The sequence below is a fragment of the Melanerpes formicivorus genome, unplaced genomic scaffold (genome assembly GCF_026170545.1).
Source record: "Melanerpes formicivorus ecotype bairdi unplaced genomic scaffold, bMelFor1.0.p_v2 SCAF_41, whole genome shotgun sequence".
Lineage (NCBI taxonomy): Eukaryota > Metazoa > Chordata > Aves > Piciformes > Picidae > Melanerpes > Melanerpes formicivorus.
This window is the reverse complement of record NW_027142393.1, coordinates 5383716-5406173: the sequence shown is the minus strand read 5'-3', so window position 1 is coordinate 5406173 and position 22458 is coordinate 5383716. Positions and strand designations below refer to the sequence as shown.

At 47.8% G+C, this 22458-nt stretch overlaps 1 protein-coding gene across 1 annotated transcript in view; it reads right to left on the bottom strand.

The window, feature by feature from the left end:
• Positions 1-18689, bottom strand: part of NXPH2 (neurexophilin 2) — a 43933-nt gene extending 25244 nt beyond the window's left edge. The window contains exon 1 of the mRNA XM_068158718.1: positions 18223-18689. Within this exon, the coding sequence (XP_068014819.1) occupies positions 18223-18276 (54 nt within the window). The 5' untranslated portion in view covers positions 18277-18689. The remainder of the gene's footprint in view (positions 1-18222) is intronic.
• Between the last annotated feature and the right edge of the window lie 3769 nt (positions 18690-22458).

The window sequence follows — 22458 nt, the reverse complement described above, 5'->3', positions numbered from 1 at the left end:
AAACCATCAGGTGATTAAGAATGGCAGCCGCTCCTCCAGAGCTCCAGTTGCTGTCCGGCTGCAGGCACAGGCTGGCAGTGTCACCTCTGCACTTGCTCTCCACGAAACAATGGCTGAATCCAGAAAGGTTTAGGGACTACAAATCATCTTCCCCTGCCTGCCCTGGGTATCTGTATTTCTGTATCTGTGGGTAAGAGCCAAGGATTTAATAATGGGTACTTTCAGCAACTGCTCCTGAGTTTTCACTCCAAGGTGGGGATGATTCTTGAGGTCTCTTCCAACTTTATTGATTCTATGATTCTATGATTCTAACCCACACTGAGGCTGCTCTGGAGAGTTTTGCTGAGCCCTCTCTCTGCTGCTGTAGGCTTCAGTGAACAGCATACCCTGTTCAAACTGCACAGGGAGAGAGAAGATGGGAGAAGGAAGCAGTTCTTACAAGACTGGTGCTCCAGAGTCACCAAGAGAGCATGTATTGCTGCTCCCCCCTCGAGCATCCTCATCCACAAGGAACATTTCCCAGTGCCCTAGAAGCACATTTCCTCCTGCCTCTGCAAGGCTGCAAGGCTGTTCTCTGCTGCAAAGATGGAAGACCAAACTCCAGACCTACCCCTGTAAGTAAAGCATGGTTTGGGTTGGAAGAGACCTTAAACATCATGCAGCTCCAACCCCCTGCCATGGGCAGGGACACCTCCCACCAGCCCAGGTTGCTCAAGGCCTCATCCAATGTGGCCTTGAACACCTCCAGGGAGGAGGCAGCCACAGCCTCCCTGGGCAACCTGTGCCAGAGTCTCCCTACCCTCACTGTCAAGAATTTCTTCTTCATCTCCAGTCTCAATCTGCCCTCTCCCAGCTCAAATCCATTCAAGAGAACCATCATCTCCTCTAGTGGATGGAAAGAAAAAAAAGCATGATGACAACAATTGCTTTGCAGACAATTACTTAGATTTTGGCTTAATTGTCATATAGCATCCACCACTACACAAAACCAGTGTGTCTGTCTCAGTGATACAGTGTTGAACCTCAAGGGATGCATCTTACCTTTGCACAACTAAGTGCAACTACTTCAAGCCCTCTGAAGTTTTATTTATGCTCTCTACACCTTACATAGAATCACAAAACTGCTCTGCTAGAAAGAGGCCATCGAGTCTGACCATTAACCAAACACCACCTTGGCCCTCAAACCACTTCCAAGTGCCATGGCCACATGTTTCTCAAACACCTCCAGGGATGGGGACTCCACCTCCTCCCTGGGCAGCCTATTCCAGTCCCTAACCATTCTTGCGGCAAAGAACTGTTTCCTCATCTCCAACCTAACCCTCCCCCGGCACAATTTCAGGCCATTTTCTCGCTTTCTATCACCTGAGGCTAGGGAGAAGAGAACAACCCCCACCTCACTGCACCCTCCTTTTAGGTAGAGAGCAAGGAGTTCTCCCCCCAGCCTGTCAGTTGCAGAGGAGAATTGAGTCAGGGAGCCCCTGAGCCACCTGAAGCCATGCAGAGCCTGCTGGGAAGGATGGGTGTCATTCCAGCCTGCTGGAAGAGCTGGCTGATGCTATTATGTGGCTGTTCATTATCAAGCTGGAAAGGTTTTGGAGATTGTGGGAAGTCCCTGAGGACCAGAAAACCCCAAATACAGTGACCATTTTCTCAAAAAGACTAAAAAATCCAAGAGATTACAGCTGCTCAGACTCACTTCTGCCCCTGGGGAAATCATGGAGCAAATCCTTCTGAAGCCGTAGCTGGGCACATGCAGGGGCAGATGAGGACTGTGAAGAGCCAGCATAGATTTACTGTGGATTTACTAAATTTACTGTGCTTGACTAAACTGATTGCCAAATATTGATCACCAGGCCAGATCTGTGGCTGAAGAGGGAGCAGTGGAATGTTGTCCTTTATGGAGGCTTTTGAGACAGTCTCACAAGCACCTCTGCCTCCTGTGTGGGACATTACTGCCAGCATGAGCAACCTGCTGCTGGGTGCAAAAGCAGCTGGGGTCAGGCTCTGAAGGGAGTGGTTAGTGCTCTAACTGGAGGTCAGTAACAAATGGAGTCCCATTCTTGTGTGAGACTACAGACTGAATCCAGAGGGGTTTTGATGGCTTAAATTTCCCTAATCACTCTGGCTGCTGCAAAGTTTTGACGCAGTTTGTTGGGAAACGCTATATAAACATCCCCCCCCCAAAAAAAAAAACAAACCCTAACCCTAATCTTCCCAAAGAAGATGACTTACCCAATCTTGTTTGCTTCAAAAGTCATTATGAAGTTATTTGTATGGTTGGAAGCTGTTGATGTTGGGTTTGAAGAATCCAAAGGCAGTTGTTACCAAGCACGCAGCATTTCCATGTTGATGAAACAGAAGTTTCCATTCCAAAGGTACTGATGGGTGCTGAGTATTTAAGGTGGATTCTTCCTCTCAGCGTTAGGCTTTGACCCCTCAACACCCACACTGATGGCAGCAAGGCAGAGTCACTGGGAGGGTAGTGTGGAATCCCTTCACTGGTTAAACAAAGACGGCTAGCAGAAGGGGCACTCCTACAGCTTTTCTCCCCCTCTTCCACCACACATTTTGTTGCCTTTCCTTCAGCAACAAAATGCTGGATATGAGCACTAAAAATCCAAACCAAATTTCCTAGCAGCCTGACCGATCTGACAATCCAGAGAAAAACTTTCTATACGTCTGGCCTCCCCGGGTGCGACTCGAGGCTGTTTGCTCTCATCCTGTCACTTGCTACTTGGGAGAGCAGCCCAAAACCCAGCTTGCTATACCCTCCTTCCAGGCAGAGAGAATCATACAATTAGCAGAAAGAATTTCTCTCCAAAGTTAACTTTGGTGAATTGTATTTATGTTTACTAAGATAAAAAATTATTCATTGTGATTTGCTGCCTTAATCTTCTACCCTACACAAGGAGGCAGCACTGCAGGCCACATCGCTTCCAGGACTGTGACACACTGGAGAAAACTCAACCAGTTGGTCCCAGAACTGAGACCACAGTCAGGGAATGAGCAAGCAGAAGATGAGGCACATCTATGTACCTGTGTAATCCACCTGGGTGAGCTGCACTGCTTTGCACTGCCTAACAGACCATCAGTACCTGCACACAGCATTAATACATTTTGCAGCAAGGTAATTCACAACGTGACAAAACAAATGAGGAGGAGCTCTGAGTTTTGCTGTTAAACTCCTCACCTGGCAAACACTGTGTAAAATTGACAAAGGAGAGCCTAGGAAGGTTGTTCTGCATCTTCGCCTCCAGGGTCAATAATTCCATACTTGGAGCCTTCCCTGAACCCATTTGTCTGTATTCCATTACTTTGATGTTTCTAACCAAACTGATGCATTCCTCCCACACATTCATTGTTCTTATTTCTGACTGCGGCAAAAAAAACTAGCACCTTGTCCAGTGCTTAATGGGGAGTTTCTCTCTTAAGGATGATGACTTGTAAGGAAAGCAGGTGGTGATTCTGGGTGAAAGGACCATTTACAGACTCCTCCAAATGGCAATGTGAAGCACCATCAGGTTTATATCAACAGAATATGTGACTTTTTTTTTTACAGAGGTTGTTATTGCTTGCAAAGAAACTTGTCCCTTGGGAACTGGTGGGGTATTTCTTTAACCAGCCATTAGACCTAGCAGATTGTATACCTAAAGGTTTTGTTGATGTGTAATTCCTGCTGTTATTTTTCTTTTCAGCCACTACTGTATTTACTCAGAGCACTGATGTGTGCTCAGCCCTGCACAAGAATCAGAAGGCACTGCTGAGGAGCTTGCAACAGAAGGAATACATCAGGGAGCTCAGGCAGGTTTCCTGCTAGATACAAGAATGTTCTCCCTGAGCTCTGAGCTGATGCAAAACACCTAACTGCACTCCTTCTGCCTTTTGGTGATGTGCTCCTTAACTTGTGCCCAGCACTCGTATAGCCACATCGCTCACATCTTCAGAACACGAACGTGGCATGCAGAGTGTCCCATCCTCATGGGCTAGCTGCTGATGGCCAGAAAACAAAAATGGATGAAAAAAAACCCTGGTGGTAAAAGCACTGCAGTCCAAGATTATTCAGAATGTAACATCTGCATCTAGCCCACTTGCTTCCTCTGCAAAACTGCTCTGTTCTCCAGGAGTCCTTTGTGCTCAGATGGCATCTTTTAACCCTAGCATGTTGGGTTGGCACTGCAAAGATCTTTCCATTAAGGTGTTCTGGTGAAAATCATCAGGGAAGAGGGAATTTAAAAAAGACCCAAGTTGTTCCAAAGATGCATTGATAGAGAGGCAAAACTTGCTGTGACTCACAACACCAACACTGTAGTTCTTTGAGGAAAAGGTCCCCAGGAACAGGTAAATAATGCAGCCTAAAGCAAGGTGTCTCAAGAGGATGAAAAAACAAAGATAGCTAAGCATAACAGGAAGGAATTAGGCAAGCTGTATGGAGTACTAGAAGAACTTAGTAAGCAATATGATACCTTCAGCTGTGAAGTCTCCCAGGGGTTATCATGGCATTTCCTAACAAAAAAACCTAAGGAATAATACCAGGAGCATTTGGTATGAGCAGTCCTACATCACAGGGAGATAGTGGATAGCTTCTCCTGGTACTCATCTGCTAGAGAAAACAGCAAATGCAAAGGGAGGACTTGAGAGACAGCAAATCACAGCTTTTCCACAGGTTCATGAAGATCCCCAGGTCCTAAATCCAGAACCTCTGACATCACACTGAGATACATGATCCCAGTGGTCCTCATGTCCCTCCAGGTGTTCAAAAAACAGGCAGATGTGACACTCCATGACATGGTCTAGTGTGGTCATGGAGTTGTTGGGTAAAAGGTCAGACTTGATGATCTTGGAGGTCTTTTCCAACCTTCCTGACACTATGCTTCAAGAATGCAAATTGTGTTCAGTTTGGTGCATGCCTCGCTGGGCACCCGAGCTCCTAACCCGTGCACAGCCCTCTTGGGATACAAGTCTAGGCATTCTTTCTTCCAGTTCTAGTGAAGGATCCAGTCCAGGATGGGGTTTTCACACACCTGTGACTGAGATCACAGAGGAAACAATTCTTGCAGTGATGGCTCCACTAATTCTGACTTTGGTGTCATTTTTTGTTTCCTCATTGCAGTGTCTCATTGCAGGAGCATCTGGTAGGTGCCCGAGGAAGCCACCTTCTGCTCTCACTCAATTTGAAGACACAGATCCCACCTCCTACCAAGAACAAAAGGACACATTTGTACTTTGTTTCTTCCTCCAAGCAGCTGTGAGGGCAGTTTGACAAACAGGACACTGACTGGAGAGACCAGGCTGGCTTTCCCTGCCCCTGCCCTAACCATGGGACAAGTGCTGGCTTACCTGCCCAGAGAGAATGCAGATATTAGCACCTATGTGCTCATTAGCCAGTAAAAGCTGCTTTACTTTAGTCTAACCACCTTCCTGCTAGTCTAAGTGAAAGGAAGCAACCCAGGGGAGGGCTCTGAAGTTTCTCAAAGGGATAGAGTTTAAGATCCTGCTTTCTGCTCAGCACCTTCCTAGGTATCTCCCTTTCTCCTTTGTGGGGAGCTTGCAGCATCTCATTCTCAGGCACCTTATGCAAACTGCAGTCGAAGCTCTGGTGTTGGTAACTTCTGTACTATCTCCTAATGGGTGAATTTTCCAGGAAAAGTTCCTGACAGGTCCTAGTCTCAAACTAAAGGAATGAGAGGGAAATGCACTGTATTTCTGTGAGGGGTTTACCCCACTAAACCCCAGTACTGTTTCTTTTCCAGCAGAGTATTCCGAAGAGGAGCCTGAAGCAAAGGAATCACACAGCAGCCCGTGCTGTCACTACAGCCGAGGAGAGATCAACACATCCTTTGGAGCCTCTGTGTGTCTACAGAATACGCACCAACTCCCCAAAATGTGAGCACCCCAGTAAACCCTGGGGAACTTGTGACTGGTGTACAGCTGTGTTTTGGCTTTCAGACTCATTTTGTTTCAAACACGGTTTTAGTCTCTTTGCTAAGAAAATCAAGCTTCCTGTGGTGCTGTTGCCCATCAGCTGTACTTCAATCCTACTCAAATAGCTGTTCAACTGTTCTGTGTACTTCCATTAGAGGCAGCAGAGCTGCTGAACCCAAGGATAATTAGATTTCTATGAAATAATTGTAGTGGGTAAACCAGAAATCAGGGCATAGGCTACATACTCACAGCAGAGCGGGCTTTATTAATAAACTGGCTCACAGACCACTTTATCTCAATATTCCCTGAATGCATGGAGGGATATTAATAGCACTGGTACGGGACAAGCCTGTTCAGCCACTACTGGTGTGTGTTATCAGGACGACAGCTTTAATATCTAAATGAACCCAGAGCTGAGTCTCCTCAGCAGTTACTGGCTTATTGGCAGAAATCTAAAAGGAAGCTGTTAGCTAGTCTGAAGTGAACAAAACAATCCAATCCATCAGAACCCAGCACAGACACAATGCCTATTGTATTTGTATTTGTCACCTTATTAATCTTGTTATTCCACCAAAAACATAACTGTGCTCTTCACTGAAAGAATATTGCAAACTCACCAGCAGGCAAATTCCTGCAGGATGCTATTCTTAGTCTTCAGGAAGACAAACTTAGCTGGTTTTAATTCTTTCTTTCCCCATTGTTCAACATTAAGTATTAAACCCAGCAACACTGAGCCTTCAGCCTGAGCGAGCAGAGCAACACAGCCCACACCCACAAAAAGGTTTTGTTAAATAGAACGTGGAGTTTCAATCCCCTCATCACAGCAGTGTTAGGCTGTCCACTGCAGATAATGCACAGGCCATGCATTTCTGAATAAAGGGATTATGGGGTGAATACCATAAAATGGATCTGAGGTTGAGGTATGTCATATTCCTTCATTCCTGCAGTTAGAGGCACTTCATGTATTTTAAATCAAATAGGTCCTAACTCAACAATGAATTTATTCTCCCGTCAGGCACTTGGCTACCTTGGCATTATTTTAAGCTAGCCTCAGTCAGGTGACAGAAAGTGGATACTGAGTGTCGTGAGAAGCAAAATAAAAGAGGCTGGAGGAGTGGGATGGATGAGAATGGCTCCTCCAAGGGAAGAGCTTTGTGGAAGTAAACCCCATCAGTCGTGATTCACCAGCACAGCTGTACGAAAAGTACCTAGGCCTGTGGGTGCCAGGGGATGAGAGAAAGCACACAGAAAGAAAGACCCCTCCTGTGCCCCCAGAATGCTAACGTGGTGTAAATGCAATTTGGCATGGGTTTTGGTCAGGACCAAAATATTACACACCAGAGCTCATTGCCACAGCAAGAATGGAATGGAATGGAATGGAATGGAATGGAATGGAATGGAATGGAATGGAATGGAATGGAATGGAATGGAATAGAATAGAATAGAATAGAATAGAATAGAATAGAATAGAATAGAATAGAATAGAATAGAATAGAATAGAAGCTCTATTTCCTGTGCAAATGCAGTGTGTTTTGCTTTGAATAAAAAATCAAACTACAGTGAAGCTGGGCACTGGGAATGAAGACAAGACAGTCTTTATCTGCTCCTGGTACCTTGGATCAAGCAGACATCTCCAGGAGGAAAAGCAAAGAGGATGCTGCTGCTTCTCTCACAGAAACTGAGCATGTTCTGCTTAGGAAAAAAATTAGGAGGATGCAGCATGAGGGAAGGAGAAAAAGAGGTGGCAAGCAGGCAGCTCACAGCAGAATGCAGCTTAGAAAAGCTCCCTGGAGGGCCAGAGACTTCCTTACAGCAGAGAGCAGAACCAGGCTGGGGAATGCATAGAAGACTGATGGATTTGTCATGCAGCACAGCAGACTGTGCAGTTTGATTCAAAATTAACTCAGAAATGGATGTTTCCAGCACTGGAAGGCTAATTCAATGGTTCTAAACTACGCAGTGGCTCAGCAGCTGGATGAGGCAGACTCTGGCATACAAAGGCAGCTGTACCACAGGATCTGTCCCAACTCCATCAGGAGGTGAACATCAGTCTTTCCCTTGTCTTGAACAGTGACAGGATTTAAATTAGCCAAACTGAATCTGTTTTAAAAGCAAGTGAGGTGCAGTTTTGTGAGTGCCACATCAAGTGTTTCAACCATCTAATTTAAAGTGGCCCAGGCCAGCACACCAGTAACTCTTCAGCATGCCACAGTAACGCTGCCTGCTGCAAGCGCTTCCACAGAGCTGGGGAACACTTTGTTAACCCGAGGAATGGGGAGCAGTACAGGCGTCAGCCTCCTCCCCAGGACACTGCTGCTCAAGGAACTGAAGGACTGGGCTTTGCTCTTGCCTTGCTCTGCATTATGCCACTCCAAAACTGTCTCTCTTGCCAGCCAGTTAAGATCAAACTCAGTTGCTACAGGGCTCTAATCTTAACAACAAAGAAGTTTGAAGATTGAAGGTTCATCTTTAATTAGAGCACTTCCTGACCTTTTCTTTTTTACTGTCTCTGCATATCTTATGAGATTTTTATTTGCTTTTAAACCAAGGAAGCTCCAAAACAGAAGAGGAGGATTTTGTATTTATTCCCAAATTAAAGATTAAAATCTACAAAATAAGGAATTTGGTTTTTCACATGCCAGAGCAACTTCTTGAACCATGGGAACACACATGCATGTGGCCTACAGCCAGCAGCTGCACTGCTGCTTCTCTTTCATTTCAACCTGGAGGCTGCTCAGACATATCTAGCTTTAAACCTTGCCAGTGTGGTCTCTCAGCAAGATTTAGTGGCACTGACTTGTGCTACCACATTTGACTTGCAGACTGGAGTTGGGTTCAACCCCATGAATCGAGGAGTACAGTGGAGTTTCCACGTGCCTCCTAATGCCACCTCTGCCCTGTAGTATATGAAATAAATACATTACACTTTGTCCTGAAATGGTATGAAATACATTATAATGATGTTCAGCAGAGGGTTTTATATTTCATGTTTTCTACCTCAAAGTATCACTTATGGGTAGGGATAAAGCTATTTCTTTGCATTCACATTTCCTCAGTTTCCAACTACATGGTCCTCAGATGACTAGAATCCACACGTGGTTTATTGCACTTTAAAAATGTCCTCTGAGTTGTCCATTCTCTTGTCTTTTGGGGACAAAAAACACTCAAGTATCATGTTACTGCATTAAAGATGTAGGTGTATTAGAATTTGATCCGAGGAAAGCATTCACCTGGAAAACATGCAGTGCCATGCCAGAAGTAATGGGTTCAAACCCTAAGCAATAATCCACCTGAGCCAACACATGGTTGTTGCCCATGGATGCAGACACATCCAAGAAGCCAGCTTCTCCTCCAGCAGCTAAGCCTTGCCCCTCACCTCCTATAGCCATGGGCCAGCGAGGAACAGGGTCAGCTGTGCAGAATCTTCTGGTCTACTGGAGGTGAAGCTGAGAAACACTGAGGCTCTGTTTCGTTCTGCCCCTCAGCTTCTGAAAGTAATGATGGCACACACCTAACACCTCTTGCCTAGAAAGTACCATGAAGTCCGGCTACAGAGTACAACCCAGCCCAGGTGGGCAGAGTCCCATGGGATGGCATTCAACAAGTCCAAGTGCCGAGTGCTGCACTTTGGCTGTGGCAATCCCATGCAGAGCTACAGGCTGGGGTCGGAGTGGCTGGAGAGCTCCCAAACAGAGAGGGACCTGGGGGTGCTGATCGACAGCCACCTGAATATGAGCCAGCAGTGTGGCCAGGTGGCCAGGAGGGCCAATGGCATCCTGGCCTGCATTAGGAATAGTGTGGCCAGCAGGAGCAAGGAGGTCATAGTGCCCCTGTACTCTGCTTTGGTTAGGCTGCACTTTGAGTCCTGTGTCCAGTTCTGGGCCCCTCAGTTTAGGAAGGACATCGAAACACTTGAGCGTGTCCAGAGAAGGGCAACAAGGCTGGGGAGAGGCCTTGAGCACAGCCCTATGAGGAGAGGCTGAGGGAGCTGGGATTGTTTAGCCTGGAGAAGAGGAGGCTCAGGGGTGACCTCATTGCCCTCTACAACTACCTGAAGGGTGGTTGTAGCCAGGAAGGGGTTGGCCTCTTCTCCCAGGCAACCAGCACCAGAACAAGAGGACACAGTCTCAAGCTGTGCCAGGGGAGGTTTAGACTCGAGGTGAGGAGGAAGTTCTTCACCGAGCGAGTCATTGGGCATTGGGATGTGCTGCCCAGGGAGGTGGTTGAGTCATTGACCCTGGAGGCGTTCAAGGGGAGATTGGACGTGGCACTTGGTGCCATGGTCTAGTCATGGGGTCTGTGTTGATAGGTTGGACTCGATGATCCTCGAGGTCCTTTCCAACCTGAGTGATACTGTGTGATACTCTCACAGACCTACTCCTCTACCACAATCTCTTAAGATTTCCTCTTCTAAGAACCACTCAACTGCTTGGAGTATACCTGGGAATACCTTGCATGGTCAAGGCTGCCACTGATGGAGGAACACACTCACTAGTTGCAGCCACAGCTGAAGGCTTAAGAACAAATCACTGGCCACAAGACTGTGGGGAACAGCAGTTCCAACTCTCCAAACAGACGTGATGAGCAACAGAAGCAATCAGCAGGTGGCTCCAAACAGACAAGAGCCAGGCAGGTGGAAAAAACTTTAAAATCCTATTCTGGAGTGCAAAGCTTTGTGGTTCCCCATGCCCCTGCACAGGACAAAAGCAGCAGCAGCACCCAGCAGCAGCACCCCAGCAGCAGCTGTACCCAGAACCACTCGTGGCAATCACCAGATTCCTGCAATTGTTCATTCCAAGAGCTGGGTTAAGTCAGAGAGATCAAATCTTCCTTCTTTGCTTTCCTCTGCTGAGGAGCTGCTGGGAAGAATCCCACTTCTGAATTCTCTCCAGTGGGAAGAGTAACAGCAGAAAGGAGCCCCCACAGCCTCTCACATGCAGGGGAACAGTCCTTGTTCCTGTCCATCTGTCCGTCCCTCTCTCCTGCAGTAACTGCTCAGGCTCACTCCACCTGCCCAGGGGTGGAGTGGAGAGTCTCATATTCACCTCTTTCTCAGCAAAGTCACAGTGGTTTTTTTCCCCCTTGGGTCAGGCTCCAGCACAGCCAGCTCCTCCTCCACTAGGACCGTATACAGCCCTTAAATCCGCACAGTAACAGAACACATACTTCCATGCACAGTGCTTTATTTTCCTAGCTAATGGATACAGTAAGATGAAATTAAGGTAATGTTTATGCTGGTGATTGATGGCATTAGAAATACCTGCTCATGGCCAAACCCAAGTACTGAAAAGTCAGAACACGTGTAACTGATCATACAAACCAAACGTGCCGGATCTGGAGAAGCAGAATTAGGGCATTCAGTGACAATAACCAGAACTGGTCCCGGTGCACATAAACCCCAGTTTTAGAGAATTAGATTCTTAGTTTTACCTTTTTTATTTCTCACTATTCTTTCCTTTTCACTTCACTGCTAGCAATAGCTTCTCTTACTACAATCATTTGGAACAGAGAGCAAACCTCTCTCCAGAACGACAGCATTACACTCAAGTCGTTCACATCCTGCATTTACAGTGCGTGCTGCCCTTCCAGGAGACCAGTACCAGCACCAACATCTTTGCTGCAAGGACAAAACTACTTAGTCTTTAGTGTGGACTCATTTTCACAGTCCTTTATTTCCTCTTTGCTGTTGTTTCCAATCCCAGAATAACGCCTTTGTTAACTGTGACTGAGCGCAGGAGGAGGTTCCCCACAGGACAGGGATTAACCTTGCTTTGCCAGTCCTGAACTGCAAACCTTATGGCTTTTGTGGGAGTCCTTATCCACCTGCTGCCCATCCCATCTCCTGCTCACCTGACAGTGCTGAAACAAGATTTTTGCACAGGACCCGTAGCTTTTCCAGCCCAGTGAATGCAGTCTGGGATTACGCAAAGGCTGGGGCTCCAGCCTGTCGTGCAGGCTGCATGGAGTCCTGCTGCAAAGTGCAGCCCAGTGGGCTGCAGCCCCATGTGCAGACTCCTCCATCGCTTCATTGACTGCAGGGTGCGCCCCAAGTGCGTGACTCGACACGCAGGCAGGGCTGTGTGCCATGGCTCTGCACAGATGCCAACGCCTCTGAGTGCTACAACGGCGCAGGGAGTTTCTGAAGCATGAGCCACCGGGAAGCTGCTGGCGCAAAGGGTGAATACAGAGAGAGCATCGGGGGAAGCCTGCAAGTGTTCAAGTGCTAAACTGGGGAAAGGGACTCCTAAGAGGGTGAAACATGACTCCTGTGGACTCTGCAGCAGAGAGGGTCTGCTGAAAGCAGAACCTCCCTAACAGCTGCACCCATTTTTTTTTTCTCTCTAATTGACCCTTTAACTACCTAAACAAACTACATCAGTGATAGTTACTTGGTGGGAAACTGAGGAGGAAAATGGAATGGGAATGATGAATGGCACTGGGGAAATACACCCCAAAACAGTGTCTGGAGATCAAATTCAGAATGAATTTATAACTCATGTGAATGGGAACTTCCAGTTCCCTCTTCAGCAGTTTTGCAGGATTTGATCTCATGAGGATTCCAAGGACAGCATTTTTGTTTTACAATGAGTGGGGAGTTAAAGAGCTAGGAAGAGTCAAGACCAGAAGACAGATTAACACACCACGTGTCCTGTGCAGTACACATGCTTTTAAATAGTCACCTACCACAGCAGTTTTGTAGTAAAGGCAACAAATTCTTGCTTTTTCCTGACTGAGTTTGGCTTCCATGAACTGACAAGCACAGGTAGAAGACTCAAAGTGAGTCTCCCTTGAGCAGCAGAACAGCTCCATCTCTTTCTGATGAAGATGCAGCCCACACCTACGCAGTGTCAGCTTTTGTCTCAAAACCACTCAGCACAAGCCAGCACTGACCTTTCCTTGCTGCACCTGCTAGCCAAAGTGCCCAAGGATGACCATGTCTTATTCAGCACCTGAGGTGAACACCTCCCTGCAGATCACCCCACAAGTGCCACACCAAGCAGCTCCTCCTCACACATTTTTTGTGAAGAGTTGATTAAGGGTGAAAGCTCAACGGCACAAGAGGAATTTGGTGCACCTAGAGCAGAGCTGCACCGTTCCAGTGCCCTGAATGTCCATCCCAGTGAGCTTCTGCTGCTCCCTTTTGACCCCCATGCTCAAATTCCTCTCTTGCAGAAACCAAGGCTCAGGAAGCAAAGCAGAAAGTGCTTTCCAAATTAATGTTTGGGCTCCACTGATCTTTCTGTTGACTTCCCTGTGGGTTACACTGCACTAAGATGCACTTAGAGCACATCTCTGACATGCAGCTCTCCAAGTGCTGTGCAATGGCAGAAAAACCCTTTCTGTGGAGCAGATGGAAAGATCGAGGGTTGGACTTCACGCACTTCGTGCTGGGGAGCCTGGGGCACCTTGCAGCCTATGGATCCCAAAGAGACTTGTTGTACAGTATGACAGTATCACAGTATAACTTAGGTTGGAAAGGACCTCGAGGATCATCGAGTCCAACCTATCAACACAGACCCAATGACTAGACCATGGCACCAAGTGCCACGTCCAATCTCCTCTTGAACATCTCCAGGGTCGATGACTCAACCACCTCCCTGGGCAACCCGTTCCAATGACGAATGACTCGCTCGGTGAAGAACTTCCTCCTCACCTCGAGTCTAAACCTCCCCTGGCACAGCTTGAGACTGTGTCCCCTTGTTCTGGTGCTGGTTGCCTGGGAGAAGAGGCCAACCCCTTCCTGGCTACAACCACCCTTCAGGTAGTTGTAGAGGGCAAAAAAAAAGTTTCTGCCCAGTTACGAAGCAGGGACCTTTCGCGTGTGAGGCGAACGTGATAACCACTACACTACAGAAACAGCTCTTAGCCAGGGTCCATAACCTTTCTGTGCCCCAGCCAGCCTACCAATGAACCAAAAAATGTCATCCACCAACTCCAAGAACTGGGTCAAAAGATCTGATGTAAGGACAAGTTGAGTTTAATGTTGCATGTTAACCTGCTGTGTTACTAGCCCCATCCACCCTAAGACCTGCTTCCTCAGCCAGCAGAATACATTCTCAACATGCTGAAACCAGCCTTTGTTGAGCTGTCTGCATCTTCAAACTGCCTGCATTCCCTGAGCTGCTTTTACTAGACAAGGTTGAGATGTAGGCTTACAATGCCTACAGCACCAAGAAAAATGCCAAAATGCACCAAATGAAATATATGTCCCAGTGCATTTCCTAAGGAAGATCTCCCTGAAATTAGGAGGGATGGAATTGCACCTGTGTGCTGCAAGACGAGCGGAGGGAAGCATTTACCTTCGCGACGCAGGAGTTCAGAGTTCTGAGTGGTGCCTGTTTCTGATGCTCACTCCAAGGGCATGTAACAGAGACACATTTGCAAGGCAAAACTAAAGCATCCAGAAGGAAGAGCCCCCGATTCTACACCTGCTGTGGTGAATGTACAGGTCTTTTCAAAGGGAATGCAGCTCTGTCTCAGTTTCCAAGCTCTTTCTGTGTGTGAAGCAATGCCTTGTACTATAGCAATCTGTAACTGTCCTCTTCGGCTCCAGCTGTTAAGATTCCTTTTAAAAACCTCTGTGACAATATTTGGCTTCATTCTCTGACACATTGTTTTCATCATAGGTAAACATTCCAGCCCCTGAGGAGTCCAAACAAACCTCATCTGCCACTGAATTTTGCTCATATCAAATGCTGTACTTCAGTCTTGGTGGAGAAAAAAGAACAGTAAGATACTGTGTCTTTTTTTTACCTGATTATTTATCATCTATACAAACACTGCTGGTACATAACTGCTTGTGAAGGTTTGTAAAGTAAGTAATTCCTAGGTTTCTAACATGGTGAAAGGTCTGCCCAGTGATAATGTTGGAAGAGAGTTTCTTGACAGGGAAGCTGGTGCAACTGTAAGCATTAGAAAATGCTGCTGTAATCCTTTCTTCATTCTGGACTGCAAAGATGGGGGAATAAACCTAGAGTTATGATGCTGGCTCACCCAGCAGATCCACAGGTCCTGTCTGTGTCTGCCTGTAGCTATGCCTTGCCAAGACAAAGGGGAAGCAGTGACTACACGAGCTGTCCATAGCTAAAGCAACCCCTGCTTCTTGATTCAAAACCTAGACACAGCCTTTTTTCTCCCCCCCTTTCTTAAAGGAAAGGGGAAATCTCACACATTTCAAAGACCCCATATGAGCTATTTTAAACAATCCTATGAAACAGGATATTGTAAAGGCATAAATTAATAACATGAACAGACAATACTGGCTACTGACAACATTTGGTTTGTGTTGTGGTTTTTTTAAACCAAGATTTCTTTGAAATGACAAATATATTCCCAGGCAATTAGCAGAAGCCCCCCCGGCCCCCCACCCCTTAAACTAACTTAACAAAACACTATCAGGCATACTACAAACCGTGTAGTGCCAATATCCAGCCTTTTCCATTTCCAATATGTGGAACTCCAGTCTAAAGAGGTTGCTATCAGGGCATTCAGCAATGATGTGACAAGTGAAAAAAGACCAGTAACAATTAAGAGTTAAGCAAGAGTACAACACAACAGGTTTGGGGCGTCTTATCAGTAAGAGCCCAGACACGTACTGAGTGTGCATCGCAAAGGGCTGCTCTGATCTATATTGAAAGGATAAAGCAAACATGACTGTTAAAATGAATGTGTTTGTACCGAAGCAAGCCAGCACCTTACCCTGACACAAGAGCAGGCAGCCTTACTGTTTAATGTTCCCAAATATGCAAAGCACTTTAGGAAATACAGGTGTGCTTATGCTGCATGCATCCTGCCACACCATCCATCAGCTATAATAACCACCCAAGGACTTGCTCCAAAAATGCATCCACACTCGACTGAGGAAGTATTAAACTCCTGACTGAACAGTATTAGATACAGTGCATAAACATTCACCTAACGCTGCTTTCAGAAACTCGGTGACTGTCTGTCAGAATCCCCAGCATCTCCTCAAATCTGTGAGGTTTTACATGGGCTTGATTCTCTACATTTCTGCATCTTCAATGAAGAGGTAATACCACACTTTGGTATTTGAAAGCCAAGCAAGTGTTTGAAGTTTAATTAAAAAGAAGTACTTCTACCTTCATTAAAACAGAGTGCCAAAACATTCTGCATTCTAACATTTCTGATTTCATCAAAGAGAAGATTGCACTGTCAGGTAGGGGTCGATAGTAGCATTTCTGGGTTAGTAGGATGCTACTGTAATGCAACACTAAAACTTACATATTTTTTTCTTTCCTGGCTGAGAAGCTGAGCCTTTAGTGCTGCATTAACCAAGCTGAGCTTCCGTTAGAAAGACAACAAGTCAAGAATCACTACCACAAATGCCTGCCTGCTAGAACTTCTAATTAGATTCCAGGAAGCCACCAGTCCCTCCATACAGTGGCCAGAGAACACAGAGACCTGCATTACCAAGTATTACCAAACTCAGCCGACAATAAACTGTGACCTTAACCAGATGTTAGCCAGGTGTTCTGTTAATACTATCCCACAATGTATTTACACAATTTTTAGTCGTGGATTAGCATTAAATGGTATATCTAAAATGCCTCAAAACCCCCACACACATTCTTGTTTGGCTTTATTATTTAAAGTAATTGATGTAAGTTATAACACTAACTGATCCCAAAAACTGTCTATAAAGAAAGCAGAAAAAATGAATACTCCTGTCTGAGCCGAGTGCCACATCCCCCTGAAAACCTGCACTGACTGTGCATGATCTTTGCTCAAGACAGCACCTTTGCTTCTTCAGTTAGCCTTCACCCAAGGTATGTAAAACCGCAGCAAGCAACTTCCCAGCACCATCCGTAAAACACTGTGTGACAAACCCAGTCCCTGCTCGTACAGCCGTCAATCAGTCCCTTTGATATCTGCTCGAAAAAATGAAAAGTTGGGTGTGAGTGCCTGGGAGAGGTTGTAGGTGTGAGGAAGAAGAGTCTTTTATTTAGTTCCCCTCTGCTCAGCAACTTTGTAATCCATTTTCTGCTTTCCTTTCCCATCCTTCAGCCCTGCGCGTTGTTTAGCTGGAAACTGGGCTGTAAGAATGTGAAGAATGTAAACAGCCTTTTATTGTCCAAAAGGATGGGAGTGTGAAAGAAATGTGCGCCTTATCGCAGGACTGCAGCTCGCTACTTCACTGCTATGATAAAGTGCTGGAGCAAAAAACATTACAGGACAAGCACAATCCAAAACCGGATTAGAATTTGACATAAGCTTCCTCAAAAACTAATCAATCAACTCACGCTGTAATATTAGACTCCAGTTCTTAAGGAGGGCGTTTAATCCCTTCAAGGTTTATTACACACTCCCTGTCGACTACGGTGACAAACTTTGAGATACAAAGCAGCTGAGGATGAGAGGCACAACTTTTACAGCACGAATCACAGGTAATTAAGGGTGTGAAAACAAAAGTCCCCCCAATAATTCCGAAATTACATTTTAGTAATACCGGTTGAAGTGAAGATTGCCGAACTCTTTTGGAAATACGTTTTTCCTCTCTTCAACTTCTTCTGCTGTATAAATACGGGCATTACGGACATTTGTTTTCCACCATAAACGCCCCTCAGTCGGGGCAGTCTGGTGGCTCTGAGAGAAGTTTGCTCCCCGCGTACCCGTCCGCAGCCGCGCGCCTCATTTTGCTTCCTCCCTGCATCGCTTTGAGTTTCCAATTCCGCATTTCACCTTGTCACCATGTCAGTCCTCAAAGCCCCCCCATCGCATGCCACGGAATATGTGGCATAAACCTGGTGTGTGCCACATGTTTATGGTAAAAATTAACAACCCCCCTCCCATGCGCTGCAGCAAGCCCAAAGTAACGGCGAAGCTCTGCGAGCGTTGGTGCAAGCGCCGCTGGGTCCTGCGCACCAAAAGAGGCACTTGAAGACTGCAGAAAACTTTCCGGGAGAGGACAGTTTTGGGTGGTGCTCGGCAGCCGCCCCTGGTCCCGCGGTGCCCGGCTTCGCGGCGGCTCCCGCCGCCGGGCATGCCCAGCTCCCAGCGCACCCCCGCTGCGGAGCGGCTCTTCGCTCGGGCACCTGAGCGTCCCGCGATCCCGCCGGGCAGCCAACGCGCGAAAAAAAGCACAATTCCTCTTACAGAAAAATAGACAAAAATGGGTGCCGGGCGGCGGGAGGCTGCCCGCTGGTGTGGTGCGGCTGCTCGGGGACAGCTCCGCTTCTGCCTCCAGCGGAGACCGCGCCCGCCGCCCTCCCGGGAGGGAAGAGCGCCGGTTCCCCCCGAAGTCTTGCAGCAGGGACTGGGGGCACCAGAAAGGAGACTTACGAGCTGGAGGACGCCCTGGACCACGACGAGGGGCAGGGGCTGCAGGTGCACCATCCTGGCTGCTGGTCTAGGAGGCGACTCCCCTCGCACGGGTCTCGCACATCTCCGCTCCGAGGAAGAGGAGGACGGGGGCAGGACCGAGCGCAGGGACACACCGCCCCGCTTGTCGCCCCTCACGGGGCGCTGGCAGGCAACAGCGAGCCCCTGGCACTGCCGCGCCGCTCCGCGCCCCTCCGCTCCGCTCCGCGGGCGGCCATGGCGGGCGGGAGGCGGGAGGGGGGGTAAGGTGGGAAGAGGAAGACGGGAAGGCAGGAGGCGGCGGCGACAGCGGCACCCCCGCGAGGCGGAGCGGGGACCCCCTCACAGCCCGCTGCGGACCCGCCGACCGGCAGCATTCCGGTTGCCGGAGCCTGCCGCCCCGCAACATGCCATGGTGCGGAGGAGCCGCCCGGCCGGGCTGAAGTTGAAGAGAGCCATGGAGGGAGGGGGTAGCCTTGCGTCCCCGCTGGGCGACGACCGGACCCCCCCCCCCCCCAGCTCCGGGCTCGGCGGCCCGGCCCGCCCCGGCAAGGTGCAAGAGGCGGCGGCCCCTCCTCCGCTCGCAGCCGCCTCCCGCCGCACTGCCCGGAGGGTGTCGACGGTTCGCGGGGCTAGAGGCTGGCTTCGCCGAGCGGGGGAGAGACCGGCTGGAGTTTGATTTAGCTTTCACTCCGCGGTCCCGTTTGCATAGGTAACCACTGTCACAGCTCCGTTGTTCCCGGGTGGGTCTGGCACCCGCACGCGGGTGGGCAGCCATGGTCCTAGTGAGGAAACACAGCATGGACACGGAGGGATGCCCAAGCCTGTGTCTGGCACCTTTTGTCCTGCCCGGGAACACTGCACGTCTGTCAGATGAAGATGGTGTCCCCTTGAGTGGGTGTGGGGATTGGGTCCTGTTCAGGTGGGCTCCTTGTGTGTGGCTTGAGCTGACAGAGGAGCAGGGAAGAGCCCAGCTGCGGGCAGGGCCTGAGCAATGGTGCCTGAGCAGTGGTGCCTGAGCATGCTGGAAGCTCAGAGGGCTGCAGGATACACCTCCGGAGAAGCCACTCTGAGTAATTTCAGAATGTAAGTTAGTGAATGCTGTTTAGACCCTTTTTTGTGATGGGCATGAGCTGCCTGGAACTCTTGCTCCTGTGCTTTCAAGCTGCGAACCAACCTTGCAAGGTTGTATTTATAACCTCATACGTGGCAGCCTGGGAAGAGGAAATGAAGTTTTGAGTGAAAGAGACTGGGGTTGGAGGGAGGCCCTGGGCACATGAGCCTCTCGCATGGCCTGGGACTGCTGCAGGAGCGCCGTTACCTGTGAGGGGTAACCCTGCAGCCAGCCTGCAGCCATGGCCGCTCTGTGGCTGCTCTAAATTCTGTGATGTGATAGAGCTGAGTGCTTGGGCTGAGGGGCAGGCTCCACATTTTGTATTTTCAGCTGTTAAAATCTGTGCCAGTGGGAATGGCTTTGCAAACCCTTTTGTTGCCCGTGAGAGCATCCATGATCTTACCAACTAGTGGCTGTGGTTATTTAGTTATCACATCCCACTGCTTCCTTCCCTGACTGCTGCTGGTTTCTCATGTGGATGCAGACAAGCCACAAACTGTGTTCTCCCATTTGGGTTCAGAAAAGATGCTTGATCTCTAGCAAAGGAAACTGCACATAAACTGAACACCTGTAAAATGGGTTAATTTGCAGCAGATTCAAAGCTTCAGAGAAAAAACCCTGCAGCAGTGATGCTCTCTGAGCCAGTACATTGTAAGGTAATTCACGTGATTGCTTTTTGTGGCAGTATTTAAAAGTTCTTTCAAAAGTGTTTATTTTGGTGGTCTCCAACCTGTTGTGTTTTATTTTAAATACAGAATGATCAGCAAAGGACCTGTTAGGGTTTGCCTGTGAAAATTCAAACCCAAAAGTTATTTTCGCATCCTGAATGGAAAATACTTAAATGCTGCTCTGCATATTGGAACAACATGACCTAGACAGGGGGGCTGCATTAGATGACCTTTAAAAAGGCCCCTTCTGATCCAAACCATTCTGTGATTCTGTGTTTAGTACAGAAAAAATATACTTACCATGATACTGACACTGTATTTTTGCACCTGTAAATGAACCCCCTACTGGTTTCAGTGTAAAGAAACTCTCGGTTGAGCTGAGTTGCACGGCTGAGCTCTGCTAATCGCTGCGGAGCCGCGCAGGGCCCTGGCGGGGAGCTCCCTGCAGAGGGCTGGGCCGGGCAGGCAGGGCACAGCGCTCCCTGCCCGGGCATTGCATGGCATGGACACGTCTTGCGCGCCATCTGCTGCCCGCGGGCGGTACTGCCGTGGGGTCGGGGCTGGGCTTGCTCGTGACGAATTGCATTAAGCATCTGGCTGAAAGGGCTCTTACACAATTAGTTAGAATTATGGAGACTAAATTCGGATGAAGCATTTAGATAGATCTTTTTGAAAAGGAAAAGCTGTGCTCTATAAATTCAAGGAAAGCTGAATTTCTGTAATTGGCTTTTAATGGAACAATAGTGTTTAAACTAAAGTACTGGAATTCTATCCTATTAAACACAAACAGGCTCGATTTAAATGACATTAATTTTGTCACACGCGCTATCAGAAGCTGGCCTTAAATCATGCTTTTTCCCCCCCACATTAGCTAGCAGTAAATATTTGTAAAGCACTTTGAAGATGAAAAGCACCCTGCACAGAGGGTGATTATTATTTGTGTTGCTTCCCAGAAAAGTCACGGCAGTGTTGGTTAAGAATAGAATGCAAGGCATGAGCTTTGCACTCCCTTGCTCGGGCATGTTAGCATGATCTCCAAACCTCATTAGATGGGGAAGAGGAAATTTTCTGGTTTCATTTTAAGGTGCAATAACAAATGGTTGGGTCATCTCAGGAAATAATGGTTGTATACTACGGAAAGTAATCCTAATCTCTCTAGAAATGGAGTGATGAGGGAACACTAAACTAAGAGCTCAGGATCCCACTTAACCAGCTTGGGTGCTACAAGCCAGTGATTAATGCTGGATTGACAGGTGATCTCTAATACTTGTGCACAAAGTCAACAGTTAATTGTTGTTCCTTTATCATGTAATTTATAAGCACAACCAAGTAAAACCTGTCGTTAGCATCAACCCCATCTGCCATTCCACCTCAACTCTCAATCTCATTCCTCTGAGTTAAACAGTGACGCCAGCCTGTGCTCTTCTTAGTCCTGGGGCTCCTCGCTCTGTTTCAGGGTACTAGGAAGAGTGGACTGGAGGCAGCTGCCTGTGCCGTTCAGGCCACCCTCTCTACTGGGGACAGTGAAGTGCAGGTTCTTTCTGTGAGCTCTTCAGGCTCCAGCATTAGCTCATTAGGAGTGGGGCAGGTCCCACGCTGTGCGAAGAACCTGTTCCAAAACCTCACTCCTCTGGTATTGGTAAACCCCATTCTGGCTTCTGCTTTCCAGATTGAATGTATTTGGTATCTGATTTTGTAGATCTTGTCTTTTGCACCAACTTTATCTTAGGGCACTCTTCTTCCTCCTTTGGACAATGTGTAGCTGAAAAACTGTACAAGGTACCGGTTCCTTTTCATATTTGTTAATTAGTGAACCAGTCTCTCTCAGGAAATAGCAGCCCATTTCCTGTGCCAGGCCAGAAAAGCTTTTCTTTTGACTGTTCCCATTGGAATTAACCTTTTTTTTTGAATGTGAGTGAACATCTCACAGGTAGTTAGTGACAGAACAAGAGGGAATGGCCTCAAGCTGCCACTGGGTTGGTTTAGACTGCACATTAGGAAACATTTTTTCATGGCAAGAGTGGTCAGGGGTTGGAATGTGCTGCCCAGGGAGGTGGTGGAGTCACCAACCCTGGATGTGTTTTAAAGTGGGTTGGATGTGGTGCTTGGGGATACGATGAGCCCTGTAGAGCAGGGTTCTGGGTTGGACTTGATGATCCTGAGGCTCTTTTCCAACCTGAATGGTTCTGTGGTTCTGTGATTCAAATTTAGATGTTAGTAGTCTTGTGGAATATCATTGATGCCTAATCTGTCTCTGTTGGAAAATATATTCCCTGATCGGGGTGGCTTGACCCTGGCTGGATGCCAGGTGCCCATCAAAGCCTCTCCTCCTGGAGAGGGTAGAGAAGGATAGAGTGAAAGTTTCAAGGGAGAGGTGACTTTGCCAGGGGCAAAAGAGACTTGGCTTGGTGAAGCTAGTTTAATTTATTACCAATC